Here is a 24,123-nt window from a genome sequence, read left to right on the forward strand (position 1 = left end):
CCACACCCACCGCCGCGCTATGAATTGTGGGATATATGGGACCACGAAGCGTGCACCGGACCACGCTTGATATTTGGGGAAATCGACGGCGCATTTGGAGTATGCATTTGAAGTACACTTCGAATTGGGACAGCCGTCGTCGCGTGGCGGTGACGTAACCGCACTTAAAATGCGTACTTCAATCGTGCAGACCCTGAATTGGGACACAGCCTATGATTCAGCACAGGAGGGAGGGGGTTAGTGACTCCTGAGTGATTCGTTCGCTCTTTGATTCAGCACAGGAGGGAGGGGGTGAGCGAGTCCTGAGTGATTCGCTTATGCTTACGATTCAGCACAGGAAGCGAGGGGGTGAGTAGCTCAAATGTGTTGTTAGCATGTTAGCAGCGCGATGCTACTCTGAACCGAGGAGCTATTTTCTTCCAGTTCAGAGCAGAAATGCTTTTGTTATGAAACTGGCTGTTGTTTTTCCCCCCACAATTTTAATTATAAGCTAGATATATTTCTACTAATGGAATTAGTTTGCTAATAGCAACAGGGATGAGTCAGTGAGTCAGTTGAGCTTGTGAATCATGATTCACGAGTCAGTAAAGTGATTCTCGAGTATTGAACGATTCGTTCACGAATCGAACATCACTACACTGAACCCTGTGGAACTCCATAATTAACTTCAGTGTGTGAAGAAGACTTTCCATTTACATGCACAAATTGGAGTCTATTAGGTAGATATGATACAAACCACTGTAGTGCAGTACCTGTAATACCTAGAGCGTTCATAAGACCATGAGTTAATGTTTTACTTATATATTTGTATGTATTTAAATCGTGTCTTCTCACGTTCTAGTGACTGGTCTGTCTGTTTTTCTCCTATGAATCTCCTGTGAATCCATCGTGTGTTTTCCCTGCCGTCCACCTTCCTATGCCTCCATTCATCCTCCGTCATGTTCGTGTTCATGTTTGCTGTTTAGTAGTTTAGTTTGTCCCAGTTCAGATTATCTTTAGTCTCGTTTGCCATTTTCACCTTGTGTTTTACTTTTCAATAAACCTCCTTCGCACCTCCATGAGTGCCTGCACTTGGATTGTATAACAGGGTTAGGTTTGTGTATGAGATTTCCTATGCCCCCTGAATGCACCATACAGTGGGGCAAAAAAGTATTTAGTCAGCCACCGATTGTGCAAGTTCCCCCACTTAAAATGATGACAGAGGTCAGTAATTTGCACCAGAGGTACACTTCAACTGTGAGAGACAGAATGTGAAAAAAAAAATCCATGAATCCACATGGTAGGATTTGTAAAGAATTTATTGGTAAATCAGGGTGGAAAATAAGTATTTGGTCAATAACAAAAATACAACTCAATACTTTGTAACATAACCTTTGTTGGCAATAACAGAGGTCAAACGTTTACTATAGGTCTTTACCAGGTTTGCACACACAGTAGCTGGTATTTTGGCCCATTCCTCCATGCAGATCTTCTCGAGAGCAGTGATGTTTTGGGGCTGTCGCTGAGCAACACGGACTTTCAACTCCCGCCACAGATTTTCTATGGGGTTGAGGTCTGGAGACTGGCTAGGCCACTCCAGGACTTTCAAATGCTTCTTACGGAGCCACTCCTTTGTTGCCGTGTGGCGGTGTGTTTTGGATCATTGTCATGTTGGAAGACCCAGCCTCGTTTCATCTTCAAAGTTCTCACTGATGGAAGGAGGTTTTGGCTCAAAATCTCACGATACATGGCCCCATTCATTCTGTCCTTAACACGGATCAGTCGTCCTGTCCCCTTGGCAGAAAAACAGCCCCATAGCATGATGTTTCCACCCCCATGCTTCACAGTAGGTATGGTGTTCTTGGGATGCAACTCAGTATTCTTCTTCCTCCAAACACGACGAGTTGAGTTTATACCAAAAAGTTCTACTTTGGTTTCATCTGACCACATGACATTCTCCCAATCCTCTGCTGTATCATCCATGTGCTCTCTGGCAAACTTCAGACGGGCCTGGACATGCACTGGCTTCAGCAGCGGAACACGTCTGGCACTGCGGGATTTGATTCCCTGCCGTTGTAGTGTGTTACTGATGGTGACCTTTGTTACTTTGGTCCCAGCTCTCTGCAGGTCATTCACCAGGTCCCCCCGTGTGGTTCTGGGATCTTTGCTCACCGTTCTCATGATCATTTTGACCCCACGGGATGAGATCTTGCGTGGAGCCCCAGATCGAGGGAGATTATCAGTGGTCTTGTATGTCTTCCATTTTCTGATGATTGCTCCCACAGTTGATTTTTTCACACCAAGCTGCTTGCCTATTGTAGATTCACTCTTCCCAGTCTGGTGCAGGTCTACAATACTTTTCCTGGTGTCCTTCGAAAGCTCTTTGGTCTTGGCCATGGCGGAGTTTGGAGTCTGACTGTTTGAGGCTGTGGACAGGTGTCTTTTATACAGATGATGAGTTCAAACAGGTGCCATTCATACAGGTAACGAGTGGGGGACAGAAAAGCTTCTTACAGAAGACGTTACAGGTCTGTGAGAGCCAGAGATTTTCCTTGTTTGAGGTGACCAAATACTTATTTTCCACCCTAATTTACGAATAAATTCTTTACAAATCCTACCATGTGGATTCATGGATTTTTTTTCACATTCTGTCTCTCACAGTTGAAGTGTACCTCTGGTGCAAATTACTGAGCTCTGTCATCATTTTAAGTGGGGGAACTTGCACAATCGGTGGCTGACTAAATACTTTTTTTCCCCACTGTAGGTGTGCATGTCCGAAGCTTCAGTTCAGAGACAAACGGCAGCTGAACAACGGACAGTGTGCACGTTCATGAAGTATTTGCTGCCAGCTCAGATTTCTTTAACCCTTCTAAACATGGATCCTCCTTTATTTTTCTCACACGGCTCATCCCTTTTGCCATGACACTAAAAGACACGTTGATGGTTTGGAGGAAGTAATTACTGAAGTTAACTCAGAAAGATCAATTGGAGAAAAAGCATCTAAATGTCATGATCCTAGGCCATGTTGGCCCAGCATTCTTAGTTTTCATGTATTCTTGTATTTTGTTCTTCATTTAGGCCATGGTTCCTGGGTTGCTCTGTTCAGTTGTTCCTTATTTGATTTCCCCTTGTGCCTTTTACCCCCTGTGTGCCCTATGTATCTGTGAGCCCTCGTCTCCCCTCCTTGTGTTTCATTCAATGTTTTACCCAGCCCGTTATGTCTGTGCTCTCTCTCTCTCTCCTCCTGTCTGAACCTCTGTGTACTTCCTGTTTTACTTTGACAGTCTCTCGTCAGTATGCGTCATGTTGTGTTCACTCCTGCCCTGTCTCGTTACGATTATCTGTGTCTGCTGTGTTCCCCGTGTGCTCCCACGTCTCTCGTTAAACCTCTGTTTATTTATGTCTGCGTCTCCCTCTGTTCGGTGTCGCATTCTCCCTCATTCATGGCCGTGTGTTTCTCTGTGTGCTAGTGTGTTGCTTCCCAGTGTAGTTTCTTATCAGTTTGTTTCGCCGTTTCCCTCCAGCAATAAAAGCTGTGTTTTGAGTTCATTCCTGCCTCTGTGAGCTTGCTTTTGGGTCCACTTCCTGCCTGCCACACAGCCGAATCATGACATAAATGAATATCAATGGTACTGAAAGTATGTGTAGATAATGTTACATCTGTGAGATGATTTTGAATTTTTCTCTAAAGGTTAAAATTTTATTTGTGAAGAAGTTCATGAAGTCATTACTAGTTAACGTTAAAGGGATGGTTGGCTCAAAAGAGCTCTGACTGTTTGTCAGCCTGGCTACAGTGCTGAAGAGAAACCTAGGGTTGTTCTTATTTTCTTCAATCAGTGATGAATAGTAAGATGTTCTGGCTTTGCGGAGGGCTTTCTTATAAAGCAGCAAACTATTTCTCCAGGCTAAATGATGATCCTCTAAATTTGTGACACGCCGTTTCCTCTCCAGCTTACGAGTCATCTGCTTTAGGCTACGTGTTTGAGAATTATACCACGGAGTCAGGTACTTCTGATTAGAGGCCTTCGTTTTCACAGGAGCTACAGTATCCAGAGTTGTACATAGTGAGGAGGCAAAATTATTAACAAGATAACTGATCTCTGTTGGAGTAGCGTTCAGGTAGCTGCTCATTGTGAGTTTGAATCTGCTCCATTAATATAACTACAACCTAAAATCCAGCCTTTCACAGAAAGCTCTTTACTCTTGAGACGTTGTCAGAATTTAAACTGTGTGTTTTTCTTCTATATTTTGCTATTGATCAACTATTTTGCTGCCATCCCATATACAATATTTTGGTCTCAGTGGAATTACCATCCCCACCCTAAATGACCATAGCCCCTCCACCCTTATTTATTTATTATATTATATAACTGCCCTTGTATACAGCCCCACAAAGTTTCTGTTTCAATGTTTCTACACATACACCATGTATATAGTTTACTCACATATATGTATAGATGCCAAATATCCTTGGGCAAGATACTAACCCCATGTTTGCCTACTGGTGGTGGTCAGAGGGCCCGGTGGCGCCAGTGTCCGGCAGCCTCGCCTCTGTCAGTGCGCCCCAGGGCAGCTGTGGCTACAATGTAGCTGCCATCACCAGTGTGTGAATGGGTGAATGACTGAATGTAGTGTGAAGCGCTTTGGGGTCCTTAGGGACTAGAAAAGCGCTTTGTGTTCCAGCTACCTAATTTCCCTGTGCAAGATGTCTGTGAAGGTTCTCAGTCATCTAGGTCATCGTAGTCAAAGGAGCTTGCAAAGAAAAGCATCTGGACTTCTTTAAGTTGCTTGAAGACCTTTCACCTCTCATCCGAGAAGCTTCTTCAGTTCTACGGTCAAAGATGGTGGCACAGAAGAAGAACAGAAGAACACAGAAGAGCCACCTCCACAGGACAAGACTCAGCAGTCCATCTGCATCTTAAGGATAAAGGACACTCTTTCGAGGATGCCAATGTTCACATTTTGGACAGAGAGGACAGATGGTTTGAAAGAGGAGTGAAAGAAGCCATCTATGTCCACTGTGAGCGACCATCTTTGAACAGAGGCGGGGTTTACGACACCAACTCTCTGCCATCTATAATCCAGTTTTGAGATCCTTCCCAGACGCCTTAACGCCCACTCACATCCTGGGCCAGCTGACCTCAGGAATTCGCATGATAAGGTGGGGCCAGGTTTCACAATGAACACACCCGAAACCCCTGCTGATTGGGACCCACACCCAGTTTCACACCTTGGCTCAGGCGATTAGAGGATCATCAGGGGGTCCTTTTGTCCCTCTGTGGGGGGAAACTCCCACTAGGTTTATATCTGGGACTCTCCACCATTTGACCTTAGAACTGAAGAAGCTTCTCGGATGAGAGGTGAAACGTCTTCAAGCAACTTAAAGAAGTCCAGACGCTTTTCTTTGCAAGCTCCTTTGACTTCCCTGTGCAAGAAACCGCACAATGATGATAAAAGGTCTAAGGTCTAAAAATAATCAGTCTTTTCTTATTCGGCCCCTCACAGTTGTTCACTTTAACCAGAAAATGCTTGACTCTAAAGTTGCTACGAAGTTTTGAGCAACTGGTCAGGAAGCAGTAAATAAATCACAGGGAAACAAATTTAGGACATGTGGGGAGTTAAGAAATGTTACCAGAGTTCACTCATATTGAAGAGTGAGTGATCAGTGGCTCATATTCAATGTGTGCAGATTTCTGAGTGTGATGCATGTTTATGTCTCCTTCCTGTAGAGGAGAAGCTTGGGAAAATGCGGACAGAGTTTGTGTCGAGGGTGTCAAAAGAAATCCTCATACAGCTCCTCGAGGCCCTGGTTGCAGAAGGTGTGTTTAATGATTTGGAGAAAGAGAGCATTATGGAGAAGAACCGGGTTACAGCAGATAAGGCACGCTGTATCATTGACGCAGTGAAGAAGAAAGGAGACAAAGCCAGCGGCATAATGATCAGACATCTTCAGACCAGAGATCCAACTCTCTCCTCTCAGCTGGGTTTATGCTCCGGTCCATCAGCTAAGCACGGTGAGGTTGATGGCATCTTCTCAATAATCAATCAATAATCTTCTATTAGAGGGATAAGAGCATGCTGCAGTGGTTTGTATCATATCTATTTAATAGACTCCAGTTTGTGCATGTAAATGGAGAGTCCTCTTCACACACTGAGGTTAATTATGGAGTTCCACAGGGTTCAGTGCTAGGACCAATTCTGTTTACATTATACATGCTTCCCTTAGGCAGTATCATTAGAAGACATAGCATACATTTACACTGCTATGCAGATGACACCCAGCTCTATCTGTCCATGAAGCCAGATAACACACACCAATGAGTTAAACTGCAGGAATGTCTTAAAGACATAAAGACCTGGATGGCCGCTAACTTTCTGCTTCTTAATTCAGATCAAACTGAGGTTATTGTACTCGGCCCTGAAAATCTTAGAAATATGGTATCTAACCAGATGCGTACTCTGGATGGCATTACCTTGGCCTCCAGTAACGCTGTGAGGAACCTTGGAGTCATTTTTGACCAAGATATGTCCTTCAACGCACATATTAAACAAATTTGTAATGTATTTGCAACTACTGAAGCTTCGGGACCTTCGGGTCAGGTAGTAATGCTTTTAATGTTTCTGGCCATTGACAGAAACATTAAAACATTAAACCTCTCTTCTTTTATTCATTTAGAGGCTCTTCAGAAGTGTCAGATTAACTTCAAATCAAAACTAAAGAAGAAGTTCCAGTGTGTGTTTGAGGGGATTGCTAAAGCAGGAAACCCAACCCTTCTGAATCAGATCTACACAGAGCTCTACATCACAGAGGGAGGGACTGCAGAGGTCAATGATGAACATGAGGTCAGACAGATTGAAACAGCATCCAGGAAACCAGACAGACCAGAAACAACCATCAGACAAGAAGACATCTTTAAAGCCTCACCTGGAAGAGATGAACCAATCAGAACTGTGCTGACAAAGGGAGTGGCTGGCATTGGGAAAACAGTCTTAACACAGAAATACAGCCTGGACTGGGCTGAAGACAAAGCCAACCAGGACATCCAGTTCATATTTCCATTCACTTTCAGAGAGCTGAATGTGCTGAAAGAGGAAAAGTTCAGCTTGGTGCAACTTGTTCATCACTTCTTTACTGAAACCAAAGAAGCAGGAATCTGCAGCTTTGAAGACTTCCAGGTTGTGTTCATCTTTGATGGTCTGGATGAGTGTCGACTTCCTCTGGACTTCCACAAAACTACAATCCTAACTGACCCTAGAAAGTCCACCTCAGTGGATGTGCTGCTGATAAACCTCATCAGGGGGAAACTGCTTCCCTCTGCTCGCCTCTGGATAACCACACGACCTGCAGCAGCCAATCAGATCCCTCCTGTCTGTGTTGGCATGGTGACAGAGGTCAAAGGGTTCACTGACCCACAGAAGGAAGAGTACTTCAGGAAGAGATTCAGAGATGAGGAGCAGGCCAGCAGGATCATCTCCCACATCAAGACATCACGAAGCCTCCACATCATGTGTCACATCCCAGTCTTCTGCTGGATCACTGCTACAGTTCTGGAGGATGTGCTGGAAACCAGAGAGGGAGGACAGCTGCCCAAGACCCTGACTGAGATGTACATCCACTTCCTGGTGGTTCAGGCCAAAGTGAAGAGGGTCAAGTATGATGGAGGAGCTGAGACAGACCCACACTGGAGTCCAGAGAGCAGAAAGATGATTGAGTCTCTGGGAAAACTGGCTTTTGATCAGCTGCAGAAAGGAAACCTGATCTTCTATGAATCAGACCTGACAGAGTGTGGCATCAATATCAGAGCAGCCTCAGTGTACTCAGGAGTGTTCACACAGATATTTAAAGAGGAGAGAGGACTGTACCAGGACAAGGTGTTCTGCTTCATCCATCTGAGTGTTCAGGAGTTTCTGGCTGCTCTTCATGTCCATCTGACCTTCATCAACTCTGGACTCAATCTGCTGGAAGAAACAACCTCCTGGTGGTTTAAATTATTTAACACACCAAAACTTCAATCTCTCCACCAGACTGCTGCGAACAAGGCCTTACAGAGTCCAAATGGACACCTGGACTTGTTCCTCCGCTTCCTCCTGGGTCTTTCACTGCAGACCAGTCAGACTGTCTTACGAGGTCTGCTGACGCAGACAGGAAGTAGCTCACAGACCAATCAGGAAACAGTCCAGTACATCAAGGAGAAGCTCAGTGAGAATCTGTCTGCAGAGAAAAGTATCAATCTGATCCACTGTCTGAATGAACTGAATGATCGTTCTCTAGTGGAGGAGATCCAACAGTCCCTGAGATCAGGAAGTCTCTCCACAGATAAACTGTCTCCTACTCAGTGGTCAGCTCTGGTCTTCATCTTACTATCATCAGAAAAAGATCTGGATGTGTTTGACCTGAAGAAATACTCTGCTTCAGAGGAGGCTCTTCTGAGGTTGCTGCCAGTGGTCAAAGCCTCCAACAAAGCTCTGTAAGCAAGGACATACTTCTCATTTTATTTTTAAAATACAGTCATTGAGTTTTGTTTTAAATTGATGGTCCATAGCTGCTGCTGATAACATGTTTTAGCTTATAATTTATTTGAGGTATTGTGGGATACGAATGATGAGCTTGATCACATTCTTCACACCTTTATTACCAGTTGTTGTACCTTATACTTTCACGGCTGCAGCTTTCCAGCCCCCAGCCAAATGTAACACGGTTAAAGGACCAGGGCGCCTGACTGCAGCCTCATAGACAATGAGCTATCAGAATAAGTTTCGACTATGGAGCCTGAGGGTGTGAATAAAACACAGGAAATCAAAGTCGAGCTCAAAATATATGTATTATGTTTGTTATGAGGAATATATAGACAGATGTACAAAAAAAAAATGCATATATATCACAAACAAAATAATGTTGACAATACAAGACAGCTTATTGGGTTCCAAAAGGAGGTGGGATGAGGTGTAGTCCAGTATGTGATTTATTTTAGTTCCATGGACCTGTGATAGGTCATGTGTCAACAGTTTGATTCAGTCCATAGGTTCATAATTCCTACCGCAACGTAGCGGTGGTCGGGTGGCTCGCCATCTCGCGCTGATCAGGGCTGATCGCGGGAGAAAAAAGAAACCTGACCGTTGAGTCGATTGTGAGGTAGTGTAAAGGTGAATGAATTGGCCGGGTTATTGCACGCTGTCAACTGGTCTGTAGTGTAAAATTTGTCGATATCTGACAAGTACGCCAACCACAGGGACAACAGCAGCCAGAGGAGCAGGGACATGCAGCTGATTGACCCGGAACTTATACAGGGTTCATTCCCGCCACAATAAAGGGACTGGCGGAAGTGGGGTCAAAAGTTACCGTGGTTACACAAACACACACCAATAACAACAGTATGGACCCAGTTCAATCCGTTTTAAGCCAGCAAGGCGTGATTGCGGATGCCGCTCGGTCTGCCATTTGTCCCACAGCGATGATGAAGCTGATCTGGTGGCCACCGTGTGGACCAGAGGATGCCTGTGTGGCAAGTGGAGGTGGCACAGCAGTCACGGCATGATCCGAGGCTCCCAGGCGGCTTGGCAGGCAGCCGTTACGCAAGACCACACAGAGCCCCAGGTGGAAGGAAGCCTGGTCTAGACAGCACGCCAACCTCAGGCTTGGCAGGGTCCTCGCGCACCCCATCCCGGCTGGGAAGGGCTCTTGTGTGCTCTGACCTTTGGAACCTGCTGAGCAGGTCCCTCACGTGCTCCGACCTCAGCAGCCCTCTTCCGGGGAACAGGCACTTGTGTAGGCATCTGCCGGGCACCAGCCGCTTCCACCCGCGGAGTGGGTAAGAAGCTTTAGTCAGAAGCTGCTGCAGAGCAGGGCCAAACATTCCTACTGGCCAACTACTATAACTACAAATCCTATAGTATAACCAATCAAATTAACCTAAATATTTCCTGACTACAGAAGTTTTCCACCTGATTTGGCATCAAATTCATCTCTTTAATAGATCACGGGGGCAGCACCCTAAGCAAAAAAAACCATTCCTCCCTCTCCCCAGCCACCTCTTCCAGCTTGTCCGGGGGAACACCACGGCGTTACCCAATGTGTCCTGGGTTGCCCAACAACTTATCGGGAGATATCTTTGTCAGATACACGAACCACCACAACTGGCTCCTTTCCATGTGGAGGAGCAGTGGCTCTACTCTGAGCCCCTCCCGGTTGGCTGAACCTCTCACGCTATCTCTAACGGTAAGGTCAGCCACCCTTCAGAGGAAGTTCATTTCTGCCGCTTCTATCTGCACTCTCATTCTTTCAGTCACTACCCACAGCTCGTGACCACAGGTGAGGGTAGGGACGTAGATCCCCTCTGCGAATCACTACCTTATGGTGGTGGAGGAGTTTGTGTGTCCCAGGGATCCCAGGGGCTATTTTGTCCGGGGGCTTCTGCCCCTGGTAGGGTCTCCCATGGCAAATTGGTTGTAGGTAGGTGAGGAACAAAGAGCGATTCAGAAGACCCCTATGAGTAGAACACCAAGAGAACAGTTCACCCTGCCAAGCATCAGGTGGGCGGGCCTTAGTCCATGGGGCCTGGCCCTGCACAGCCCAAAAAAGGTCCCTTTTTTGGGCTGTGCAAGGAACCTGCTGCCCACCACCCGCAGGTGCCGTAGGGGTTGGGTGCATTGTGTGCCGGGTGGCGGGCTGGAGCAGAGGCCCTGGTGGATCAATCATCAGTTACCAAAGCTGGCAATTGGAACATGGAATATCACCTCTCTGGTGGGGAAGGAGCCTGAGTTAGGCATGGGGTTGAGAGGTACCGGCTAGATATAGTTGGGCTCATCTCAACGCATGGCTTGGGCTCTGGAACCAGTCTCCTGGAGAGGGGCTGGACTCAGTTGCCCCTGTCCTAGATAACTCTATAGATATTAGAATTATGAAAGTGACCAGCAGAACTGAATGCCTGTGACTGTAGAAAACATGGATGACGCGACAGCTCCCCCAAAATGAAGCTAAAATGTCTCTATTGCCCCTTGGTGTATGGCTGCAGGGCTGCAGTAAAGGTCATAAACTCCGCCTACTCCATGTTAGCGGATGGGATTGGGGACAGACAAAAGTAAATTAATTCTCATCAGATACATTTTTTCAGATACATTTTTTCCAAAGATTCTTTCTTTTGTTATCAATAGTTCTTATCACGCTGATTTGTGTCCAAGGGGTCTCCTTTCCCATAAGTTTGATTCTATCGCGGTGATGTTAAATTGGCGTGTAACTTCATCATAACAGTTTTAACTGGCAGCTGCAGTCACGGAGAAACTTGCGTATCTCTGTTCAGGAATAGCAGATAGAGTGTAGGCTCTGAGAGAAGGGCCAGAGTTTTTGTTACAAAAACACGAACGACTGTTTTAACCTGACAGCCTGAGGTGTTCTTCAGTAAACTGGACTACCCGACAGAAGGACTCGAGGCCCCACTGCACCTTTTTGGTAAGTTAAACGTGTTTGTAAGCTAATCCATAATTACCGTCCTTAGCTCGGTCCTGAGACCTAGCTAGCTAACATGAGCACTCGGATGTCGGGGAAACTTGTTTTGTAAAATTCGTTTATCTAATCCTTGCAGGTGAATGAATTTATCCTGGATAAAAAAAATCAAGAGAAACGCCCCGGGCTGCTCAGTCATTAATTACCGTTACTGTACTTTTATTACAAGTATTATACTGTAAAAGTGACAGGCTGCACTCTGCTTCAGCTCCTGTGCAGAGCTGATTATTAAATATGTGCAAACAACAGTTTTCAGTCTCTTGCCACATCTGTAAAGACAATAAATACCAAATTTAAAAAAAAAGCTTTTACTTCAGTCACTCCTCATTAATCAGTATTTATGGATTAAACTGTAGAACTGAAAATGTAAGAGAAGAGCTTCAGATCCTGAGTGTGTGAGGACAGAAGGATCAGCTTTATTTCAGATTTGAGAGATAAACTTTATAATTCAGTTTGTGATGGTTCTGTTGTCTTTGTGATTACAGGAGCTGCCCTCAGATTCAGACCTCAGCACCAGATCATCCAACATGTTCACATGTTAACTGCAAAATGAACTGATGAAAACAGTGCAAAGGTTAAAGTACCACATGTGCTGTAGCGAAAGCTGCAGCTTTATTGATAAAGTTAAAGATAAAAAAAGAAAAGGATTAATCACCCATGTAACTGTGTCACTATATATCAGCATTAACAGGACCTCAGTTTGGTGTTTTACAAAGCTGCTGATCTCAAACCTGCACAGCTTCCGTTTTAAACACTTGATGTACTCAGCTGCATGAAGAGCACATTTTTCTGACACAATTAAATAAAACCTGATGAAGGTCAAAGGTTGTCACTTGTATTCAAACTACAACCTTGTGATCTGGAATTCTTTCACAGTTTTTTGCCGATAGTGTGTTATTTACCATAAAGTAATTCAAAGTTATTTATACCAGAGTAACTAGAGAGGATCATATATTTTTAAATATATAACTTTCTACAGGACTGAGTATAATATCTCTATGTAAAAGTCCGGAGCCTCTGGGGAGTATCCGAGTATTTATAACATTACACAAAGCAAAGGTCTCCATCACAGTGTTCATGAAATGCTGGGTTTATCCATCTCCTGGGAGGAGTGCGGAAGATTTCCCTGTGAGGGAGCTGCTGGTGAAGATCATGAGTCCTGCTTGATCAATGCGATGAGCTTCAGTCTTCCTGGTGTTTCTTAAATGATGCCTCTCTCAGTGGGTCAACAGAACTTCTGGAACAGGACAGCTGTGATGAAAGAAAGGGAAGAAGTTTCTCCAAACCTCTGGACCCAGGAAACCCAGCTTAGTCTTCATGGTATCCCTCACTAGTTTCTCCCCAGGGTGAATGTAGCTGTTGATATAATATGGACTCTATTATTAAATGAAAAAAACAAATTAGACTAAACTACTGAAACGTTCTGCTGCTGTTTTTAAAGTTTCCATGTTTCCATGTTACCAGGAAGGGTTCAGAGGGCTCTGAACATTTAAACAGTTTTAGATCTATTACACTCAATCTTAAATGTTAAAATCTTAAAGGACAACGTTACATTTTTTTATATTAACAGTAACTCTGGGCGTGGAGTGTGCAGCTGATCTCATCGCTGTCTAAAAATGGATAACAAAACCTAAGGAGTGCTGAACAGTGTTGGTCAAGTTACTTGAAAAAGGTAATCAATAACTAATTACTGATTACTTCCCCAAAAAAGTAATCCCGTTACTTTACTGATTACTTATTTTCAAAAGTAATTAGTTACTTAGTTACTTTTTAAAACATGATTTATCCCCTAAATAGGTAATAAAGCAATAGATCTTTCAGCCCAATTCTAATTTTTCTGCATAATCCATCATATAAAATGTAATCAAATGAAAAAGTCTTTTTAAAACTACTTGATAGGTTTGAAGCATAAACCTATTCGCTGGAACGTTAAGGACAATTAACTACACAGAAAAAGCAAGACACAAGTAGGCAAAATTCTTTGTGTTACTCATGTATGAGGGAGAGAACCACGACAAGCGCCGTTCCTTCGCTTGACCCCAGTAGCTCTCGTCCGCTCCCCCATAACATTGTTCTTTTATTGAGCTCACATGAATATACATAGTTTCATTAACATAAGAGGTCTACATACATACCAAGAGTACCTTGCCTGTGCGTTGTGTAAGTTTGTGTGTGTGTGGGGTCAAGATGTGACCCTGTGAAGACTCCCCAAAGCTGGTGCCAGGAGTCTAGAGGGTCCATCTAAACAAAAGGCTCTTACACTCAAACAGATATACGTGTGTTTGCTATACCATATATCAGCAAGAGAAGATACGACCTCTCCAAGGAGGTGTGTGATCTATGCCAGAACACTCTGTAGAGGAGTGAACGCACCCCCCTCTTCATGCTACACAGATATGTTACAGAACTCCTAGGATGAGACATTCTTTCAATCTACAAATGATTATATACTTCTAAGCATATATGAGTAAATATTTCTAAGCATAAATGACAATAAACAATATTAGTTTTAATCTTTTAACTTTATGCATCAAGCAAACATTAAATTATATGCAACATTCTCTGACTGGAAAAAATTTGTTTAACATTTAAACCTATTTTCTGCACATTCCACCATATAAAATAAAATCGTTTTTTGTGTTTACACTCACTCTTTCAAATCGATGCACGTAAAACACAGCAGAAAATTAATAAAATCAAAGACTCAGCGGTCCTGTTGCTCTATTTTCACCTGTATAGCAGGAGTGGGGCAGGCGGAGGTTTACCCTGGTGCAGGTGTGCTGCAGTGGTCAGTGGAAGGATATGGCAGTTTCTCTGTGAATTTCACATTCCTGTGGCAGCGTATTTGGTGCTTGCTCGGACCTTTAGGGGTTTTTTTGCTGTAAAAAGAAGTTTTCTTCCCACACAGTGAGCAGCAGACGCTAATGTTTTTTTTTACTTTTTACAGAATCAAACTCAAAGTAAGGTCAGCACCTCCACGCTTTAAATGCTGCACGGTCATACACTCTCCCGCACTCGATATATTATCCATTTGTGATCTGCACGCAGCTGTTGCCACGAACGTTGCACTCGCTTACGTCATTGTCATGAGACACTCTCACAAAAAAATAACAGTTTTAGTAACACAGTAACGCAGCGTGCTTAGGCGAAAGTAACAGTAATCGTTACTTGTAACGGGTTACTTATAATGCGTTACTGCCCATCTCTGGTGCTGAATCATTCAATAATACAGACTATTAGAGTAATAGGTGTGTAGCATCACTAGCAACAAGCCCCCAACACATTGCGTGTGCTAGCGGCTAATTTAGCAAACAACTTAACAACAGAGTGATTTTAGATCTTTTAGAACTATAAGATGATAAGCTGTGTGTCTTTTTCATAATAGTGACATGGTTGTAGTTACCTCAATTGAACGAGTCGTCAGTCGCGGTAAACCCATCAGCAAATAAACTGGGCGTGTTTGCGGTCACGCCCAGGGGGTGTGTGGGCGGGAGCGTTACACAGTCGCTCCACCTGAAGTCACTACCGCGCAGACTCTGGCTCCAAAAATGCAAGATGGCAGCCTCGGCAAGCGCGATATTTTGGCTTAATGTGAGGAGGTGCTGTAGCGTCGTCCATGTTTTCTACAGTCATTGGTGTCACTCTGTACTAGTATAAGTAAATCTAGTAGCTATTCACTGGTTTCCCTTTAGACTTAATAGAGGTCTAATTTAGTTTTCTGTTAGGAAATTTAACTTAAAGTGTTTTATTTGTCCCAGGGCAAAATCTCAGTTAATTATTTTTTTTTAAATTAATTAATTAAAATCTGAACTGTGGTGCAAACTGAGATATTCATCTTGAAATCTAGATTCAACATTAAAATTATTTTTGTTTGATGAAAAATGTCATTGTTTCTTTAGCCTGAACAGGTGTAACCTCTCTGAGAGAAGCTGTGAAGCTCTGTCCATGGTTCTCAGCTCCCACTCCTGTAGTCTGAGAGAGCTGGACCTGAGCAACAATGACCTGCAGGATTCAGGCATGAAGCTTCTTTCTGCTGGACTGCAGACTCCACAGTGTATGTTGGAAATTCTCAGGTTAGGATTTTTTGACTGATGATTCAGAATTATATAAGCTGACAGCTTTTACATGTACCTTTAAAATGTGACAAATGGTCTTTGATTTGATATAAATGATCAATTCTCACAATAAAGATCTGAGGACATACAGTGGGGCAAAAAAGTATTTAGTCAGCCACCGATTGTGCAAGTTCCCCCACTTAAAATGATGACAGAGGTCAGTAATTTGCACCAGAGGTACACTTCAACTGTGAGAGACAGAATGTGAAAAAAAAATCCATGAATCCACATGGTAGGATTTGTAAAGAATTTATTCGTAAATCAGGGTGGAAAATAAGTATTTGGTCAATAACAAAAATACAACTCAATACTTTGTAACATAACCTTTGTTGGCAATAACAGAGGTCAAACATTTACTATAGGTCTTTACCAGGTTTGCACACACAGTAGCTGGTATTTTGGCCCATTCCTCCATGCAGATCTTCTCGAGAGCAGTGATGTTTTGGGGCTGTCGCCGAGCAACATGGACTTTCAACTCCCGCCACAGATTTTCTATGGGGTTGAGGTCTGGAGACTGGCTAGGCCACTCCAGGACTTTCAAATGCTTCTTACGGAGCCACTCCTTTGTTGCCGTGTGGCGGTGTGTTTTGGATCATTGTCATGTTGGAAGACCCAGCCTCGTTTCATCTTCAAAGTTCTCACTGATGGAAGGAGGTTTTGGCTCAAAATCTCACGATACATGGCCCCATTCATTCTGTCCTTAACACGGATCAGTCGTCCTGTCCCCTTGGCAGAAAAACAGCCCCATAGCATGATGTTTCCACCCCCATGCTTCACAGTAGGTATGGTGTTCTTGGGATGCAACTCAGTATTCTTCTTCCTCCAAACACGACGAGTTGAGTTTATACCAAAAAGTTCTACTTTGGTTTCATCTGACCACATGACATTCTCCCAATCCTCTGCTGTATCATCCATGTGCTCTCTGGCAAACTTCAGACGGGCCTGGACATGCACTGGCTTCAGCAGCGGAACACGTCTGGCACTGCGGGATTTGATTCCCTGCCGTTGTAGTGTGTTACTGATGGTGACCTTTGTTACTTTGGTCCCAGCTCTCTGCAGGTCATTCACCAGGTCCCCCCGTGTGGTTCTGGGATCTTTGCTCACCGTTCTCATGATCATTTTGACCCCACGGGATGAGATCTTGCGTGGAGCCCCAGATCGAGGGAGATTATCAGTGGTCTTGTATGTCTTCCATTTTCTGATGATTGCTCCCACAGTTGATTTTTTCACACCAAGCTGCTTGCCTATTGTAGATTCACTCTTCCCAGTCTGGTGCAGGTCTACAATACTTTTCCTGGTGTCCTTCGAAAGCTCTTTGGTCTTGGCCATGGCGGAGTTTGGAGTCTGACTGTTTGAGGCTGTGGACAGGTGTCTTTTATACAGATGATGAGTTCAAACAGGTGCCATTCATACAGGTAACGAGTGGGGGACAGAAAAGCTTCTTACAGAAGATGTTACAGGTCTGTGAGAGCCAGAGATTTTCCTTGTTTGAGGTGACCAAATACTTATTTTCCACCCTAATTTACGAATAAATTCTTTACAAATCCTACCATGTGGATTCATGGATTTTTTTTTTCACATTCTGTCTCTCACAGTTGAAGTGTACCTCTGGTGCAAATTACTGACCTCTGTCATCATTTTAAGTGGGGGAACTTGCACAATCGGTGGCTGACTAAATACTTTTTTGCCCCACTGTATATGATGATGTAAGAAAAAAGTGATATAAAATAAGACTTTTTTTGCTGATACAAAAGGTTAACAAAACATGATGAATCAAGATAACTATATTATTAATAATTATTATTATTACTGAGCTAGAAGAGATGGGTAGAGTCTGGACTTCTCTGCTGCTCCCATGAACCGAACCTGGGTAAGTGGTGGACAATGGACAGATGGATTCTCCTTCTCAAATATATATAAACAAAACCCTCTCACCCCTGCGGACTGTCTATCCTTCAAGCTTGGGTCCCGTTTGGTTCTTTTGCCATCAGAATTATTGTCTGAAGGTCAAGAAAGATACCCAACAGGTTTACTATACCAAGTGGACCATCCCGGCCTTGCCATGTTGGTCCATTTGATTGACCTTTGTTTTTATTGTTTATGTATTTAATTTTATTTTTCAGTTGCTACATATGGAACAGACATGACTATTGGAAAGGAAATGGAGAAAAAAGAGTGGGAGGGAAAGAAAAACAGCGGGGAAGAGGGTGATAAAGGGCACAAAAAAAAGGGGGGGGGGGGCGATACAGCTTAAAAACACTACAAAAGACCAAGAATAAAAGGATTAGATCTGCCTAACTTTCAACACTAGTTACACATCACTATTTACACAACACTTCAATTTATCTCAGGATGGCTAAAACATACATTATTAGATTACTCTTGGCTACATGTAGAATAAGCAATAATCTAGAAATTTCAGATCTACTATTTATCAGCTCAAACATCAAATGACATGAATGCCCCAGGGAGGGGCCACTTGCCCCTACTTTCCTTCCCTCCCCATCCCCAGCTGCCTCCCTCTTCCCGCTCCACCACAATCACCCACACATGCAGGGCCTTGGGGTGCAGGTGTGTCACCAGGGTGCAGGGGAGCCATTCATGCCCTGGGGGACAGGGCTACCTTAGAACACACAGGTACCTAGACCGGGAGTATAGAGTACGTCTGGGGAATGTGATTGTGTGTACAGTGTCTACTTATGTCTGTCTCCACATTGGGTGAGTGCTGAGTATTTGCATATGTGTGCATGGGGGTGGGAATGGATGTTCGTATCTGTGTGTGCCTGTTTGTCTGTGTCTATACAGGGAGTGCAGAATTATTAGGCAAGTTGTATTTTTGAGGAATAATTTTATTATTGAACAACAACCATGTTCTCAATGAACCCAAAAAACTCATTAATATCAAAGCTGAATGTTTTTGGAAGTAGTTTTTAGTTTGTTTTTAGTTTTAGCTATTTTAGGGGGATATCTGTATGTGCAGGTGACTATTACTGTGCATAATTATTAGGCAACTTAACAAAAAACAAATATATACCCATTTCAATTATTTATTTTTACCAGTGAAACCAATATAACATCTCCACATTCACAAATATACATATCTGACATTCAAAAACAAAACAAAAACAAATCAGTGACCAATATAGCCACCTTTCTTTGCAAGGACACTCAAAAGCCTGCCATCCATGGATTCTGTCAGTGTTTTGATCTGTTCGCCATCAATTTAATGTTTCCCTAAAAAGAATGAGTTCTTAGGACCCATTCTTTATTTACTTCCATATGCATATATTTTATACCTGGAGTACCTGGAAAACTCTAATGTAAAATAAAATAAAATACATTAGAATGTATTTATTTATTCACTTCCTGCAGTGTCCCTGGTTGTATGATAACAGAAGAAGGCTGTACCTCTCTGGTCTCAGCTCTCAACTCCAACCCCTCCCATTTGAGAGTGTTAGACCTGAGCTACAATCATCCAGGCATTTCTGGAACACAGCTGCTGTCGGCTGGTCTGAAGGATTCACAATGGAGACTGGACACTCTCAGGTATGGATATTTGTATTGTGAGGTACAGACCATACAATGATACAGACAGGATGAAACCTTTGGCAGAACCAGGTTCAGGAAGGACAACCAGTTGAAGGGGAGGGATCAGTGGAGCCAAATGTCTTTTATAAAAAGCAGTTAACATGAATGGGTAGTCTTAAATAATCACAAGAAAGTGTGACAAAGGGTAAAATGCATAAGGGTCTAGTGCAGTGTAATTTTAGAGATGTTGCACAAATGGAAGAACGCAGTCTTACATATTTGTTTAATATGTGCGTTGAAGGAACTCCATAATTAACCTCAGTGTGTGAAGAGGACTCTCCATTTACATGCACAAACTGGAGTCTATTAGATAGATATGATACAAACCACTGCAGCGCAGTACCTGTAATACCTACAGCATGTTCTAATCGCTCTAATAGGATATTATGGTCGACAGTATCGAACTGAGGTCTAGCAGGACAAGCACAGAGATGAGTCCACTGTCAGAGGCCATAAGAAGATCATTTGTAACCTTCACTAAAGCTGTTTCTGTGCTGTGATGAGCTCTGAAACCTGACTGAAACTCTTCAAATAAGCCTCTGCAGATGATCTGTTAGCTGTTTGACAACTACTCTTTCAAGGATGTTTGATATGAAAGGAAGGTTGGAGATTGGCCTATAATTAGCTAAGACTGCTGGGTCTAGAGATGCTTTTTGAGTAAAGGTTTAACTACAGCCAGCTTGAAGGCCTGTGGTACATAGCTGATTATTAGAGATAGGTTGATCATATTTAAGATCGAAGAATTAATTAATGGCAGGACTTCTTTGAGCAGTTTTGTAGGAATGGGGTCTAAAAGACACGTTGATGGTTTGGAGGAAGTAATTATTGAAGTTAACTCAGAAAGATCAATTGGAGAAAAAGAGTCTAAATGAATATCAATGGTACTAAAAGTAGCTGTAGATAATGTTACATCTGTGATTTGGTTAAATGATGATCCTCTAAATTTGTGACACGCCATTTCCTCTCCAGCTTACGAGTTATCTGCTTTAGGCTACGTGTTTGAGAATTATACCACGGAGTCAGGTACTTCTGATTAGAGACCTTAGTTTTCCAGAGTTCCCCACTTGTTACGTTCCCCTGAGGGGTCTAGGCGGTGAGGGGGAAGTAACAAAAAGTGTCCGGGTCAGAAAAAGGAGTCAAGGAGGCAAAAGGGTTAAATTAAAGAGTTTTATTAAAGTTTCTATTAATACTAACTAAAAGAGATGGACAAGCCGCTATTACCGTTTAAAGAAACAAGCAAAACTCAAGCGTTAGTCAATAAAGTACAAAGTATGTCAAAAAGAGTGCAGCTCACTAGCTGCAAACACTCAGCTCACTAGCTGTAACCACACTAATGGCACTCTGGAGCTACAGTATCCAGAGTCGTACGTAGTGACGAGGTAAAATTATTAACAAGATAATCGACCTCTGTTGGGGTAGCGTTCAGATAGCTGCTCTGCTCTGTGTTGGTACAGGGCATTGAAGATGATAACAGTGGGTGGATTATATTCTTAAACTTAGTTACAGCGCTTTCAGAAAGACATCTACTTTGATAAAGTCTACTCTCCACCGCTGTGTAATCAATTATTGTAAATGTAAATGTTATCAGGAAATGATCAGACGGGAGAGGGTTTTCAGGAAACGCTGTTAAATGTTCAGTTTCTATGCCATATGTTAAAACAAGATCTAGAGTGTGATTAAAGTGGTGGGTGGGTTCTTTTACATTTTGAGAGAAACCAATTGAGTCTAATAACAGATTAAATGCCATGTTGAGGCTGTCATTTTTAGCATCTACATGGATGTTAAAATCACCCACAATAATGATTTTATCTGAGCTGAGCACTAAATGAGATAAAAAGTCTGAGAAATCAGACAGAAACTCTGTGTAAGGCCCAGGTGGACGGCAAAGCTGTGCAAGGAAATCACACATTTCTTTTCTAATACATGTTTCTAATAAATAATCTATGGAATATTCCCTCGTATAGCAGCACCTCTTTAAAAGTAATGACTCAGATGGAAGGATCCTGGTGATCATAAAATATTCTCTCCACTTGAAATGTTCTTCTTAAGATCAACTTACATGCTTACAGAATGGTGGAGCCACTCTGTAATGTCCATGTGTGCATGCTGACTGTGCTGCTCTGACCCCCCTCCTCCTTTCAGGGTGGAGCCTGCTGGAGTCCGATGGTTGAGACCAGGTCTGAGGAAGTGTAAGTGTGTTTTTAATGTGATTCATGAAAACAAAGCAGCACACATTCAACCATCTTCATCATTCTGATGTCAGGAGTCATCATCAAAGTGTCAATCAATGAACAGATGATGGATCAATAACTGCAGCTGGATTGTGTTTGTTCTCTCCATCAGATTCCTGTCAACTCACAATCGACACAAACACAGTACACAAAAACCTCCAACTGTCTGACAACAACAGGAAGGTGACACGTGTGAAGGAGGTTCAGCCATATCCTGAACATCCAGACAGATTTGGTTATCGTCTACAGCTGCTGTGTAGTGATGGTCTGACTGGTCGCTGTTACTGGGAGGTCGAGTGGAGAGGAGAGGTTCGTATAACAGTGAGTTACAGAAGAATCAGAAGGAAAGGAGTCAATAATAACTGTGTGTTTGGAAAGAATGACCACTCCTGGAGTTTATTCTGCTCTGATGATGGTCCTTATTGTGTCTGTCACAATAACATAAAAACATCCATCTCCTCCTCCACATCCTCCTCCTCCTCCTCCGTCTCTAACAGAGCAGCAGTTTATGTGGACTGTCCTGCTGGAACTCTGTCCTTCTACAGAGTCTCCTCTGACACTCTGATCCACCTCCACACCTTCAACACCACATTCACTGAACCTCTTTATCCTGGATTCAGAGTTTATTCTGGTTCCACCGTGAGTCTGTGCTGAGTTTAATCATTTAGTCTAAAGAGTGTCCTCCTGTTAGAGAAACAGGTTGAACAGATTAGGATTCAGATTCAACTTTATTGTCATTACACATGTATAAATACAGGGTAACGAAATAAAGTTTGCATCTAATCAGAAGTGCAAGAGCAGTAAGTGCTCTTGCACTTCTGATTAGATGCAAACTTTATTTTTGATTAGAAGTGCAATAAGAGTAGATTATATACAGGTAAGTGTAGAAAAGGTCGGAATAGTTCTGAACAGATTATGTACAAATAAGTTAAGTCTACAGATGTGTCATGGTCCGGAGTCTGTGACTCCGTGTTTATGTTTAGTCTATTAGTATTCTGTGGTTTTGGTTACCTTGGGTGTTTGTATTCTTCTGTTCATGTTCCTATGTTCTGTGTCCCCCAGTCTGTGTTAAGTTGGTGTGTTATGTCATTGCGTGTATGTGTTTCCTGTTTTATTGTGAAGGTCTGCGTCTTATGTGAGTGTTTTCAGTTTGCCTCCCTAGTCTCGTCACGATAATCACTCCCAGCTGTGTTCCCCACCTGCGTGTAATCTCCCTGTGTTCTCTGGGTGTATTTAAGTTGTGTCTTCTGTCATGGTAGTTGCTGGTTCGTCTGCGTTATTTTCCTCGCCGCCATTCTGTGTTTATTTCCTCCAGCTTCCTGGTCATTCTCCCTGCAAGGTACCCTCGTTAGTGTTCTGGTTTCGTGTTTAGTTTAGTTTTCCCAGTTTAGAGTTATTACCGTTCTGTTTCTCGCCACCCCTTTTGTTGTTCTTATCCGGTTGTAAATAAAGCTCATCCTCCACTTAAGCAGTCTGCATTTTGGGTCCTATTTCATATTCCACAAGATGTTTATATTGCTATACAGAGAGCAAGTATACATATGTGCTACATATATACAGCTGTACCGGTGTGTGGTAAACAGATCTACAGAGTGCTATGAATATAGTACTCTGAACGGACTATAACAGTGAACCATGTATGCACTGTAACAGAGACTACACTATCATGATCATGGTCATTGGGAGGGATAGGGGGGTGTGGGTGGAAAGGTTCAGCGGGGACTGACTTCAGTAGGGTGACAGCTGTGGGGAAGAAGCTCCTCCTAAACCTGCTGGTTTTAGCCTGAAAGGTCCTGTAGCACCTTTTGGAGGGGAGGAGCTGGAAGAGTTTATTGGCAGGATGAGAGGAGTCTCTGAGAATGATGCGTGCTCGGCGTAGACATCTCTTCTTGTGGGCATCCTCAATTGCAGGAAGTGGAGTCCCTGTGATGCGTTAGGCAGTTTTCACCACCCGCTGCAGTGCCTTGCGGTCAGCAACAGAGCAGTTCTCATACCAGACTGTGACACAGTTGGTCAGGATGCTGTCTATCCCATAGCGACGCAATCACGGGTAAGAGGCAAGTGGAACCAAGCTGACTTCTGCTAAATGGGTCAAACTGGGCAGAAAGTCTACAAACACATAACATCCTTACAGAATATGATGTAACACTATAGATCAACTTAGCTCAGAATATATAAAGCATATAAACAATTACAGCAACATGATGCAACAAACACAGCAGCTACTGATCCAAAATACTCAAAGCTTCATAGAACTGAAACCAACATTTATTTTAGCTCCATTCTGCTGCTGATACATACTTTAGGTTTCTGAACATTAAACTTGTTTCTGCCTTTCATGGTGTGTAACCTGAAGGCCCTGAGTACTTTCTCCCACACTGAAAACACTGGGATGATAACATTATTTGAACATTACCTAATAAGACTGATTCAGCACAGACAGTTTTGTTAAACTTTCCTAGCAGTCCTTCACAAACAGGGAACAGTCTGTCTATTCTCTCCATCTGTCAGCTGCTGCTGGCTCTTCCTCCTCCTCTTCCTCACACACTGCTGAGTTTGTCCTGGTGGATCATCAGGGCTGCAAAGCCTCACAGATGATGTGCAGCAGTGGGTCCCTCAGTCTGTCCTCACTCTGGACACTTGCAGTCGTCACACATGGAAATCAAATGTGTGATAAGCTGCAGGATTCAGACACAAGTGTAACTTATAA

At 43.2% G+C, this 24,123-nt stretch overlaps 1 protein-coding gene across 2 annotated transcripts; it reads left to right on the forward strand.

Moving 5' to 3' along the window:
- The first annotated feature begins 5,866 nt into the window (after nt 1-5,866).
- Nucleotides 5,867-22,148, forward strand: LOC147313770 (stonustoxin subunit beta-like). 2 transcript variants are annotated; one of them, XM_086264774.1, is made up of 6 exons: nt 5,867-5,993; nt 6,656-8,447; nt 15,379-15,552; nt 18,967-19,140; nt 21,325-21,371; nt 21,526-22,148. In XM_086264774.1, exons 1-6 carry the CDS (start codon nt 5,915-5,917, stop codon nt 22,065-22,067), a joined length of 2,808 nt encoding a protein of 935 aa, XP_086120900.1. In that variant the 5' UTR covers nt 5,867-5,914; the 3' UTR covers nt 22,068-22,148. The 2 variants fall into 2 exon arrangements, with proteins under 2 accessions (XP_086120900.1, XP_086120901.1); XM_086264775.1 differs by lacking the exons at nt 5,867-5,993; nt 6,656-8,447; nt 15,379-15,552 and adding an exon at nt 17,479-17,504 and having other exon boundaries at nt 18,958-19,140.
- The last annotated feature ends 1,975 nt before the right edge of the window (nt 22,149-24,123 follow it).

This window comes from Aulonocara sp. 'chitande type north' Nkhata Bay, linkage group LG15 (assembly GCF_057382095.1).
Source record: "Aulonocara sp. 'chitande type north' Nkhata Bay isolate Kocher_YH1m ecotype deep benthic linkage group LG15, A_spYH_male_GT1.1, whole genome shotgun sequence".
In the NCBI taxonomy this organism is placed as follows: Eukaryota; Metazoa; Chordata; class Actinopteri; order Cichliformes; family Cichlidae; genus Aulonocara; species Aulonocara sp. 'chitande type north' Nkhata Bay.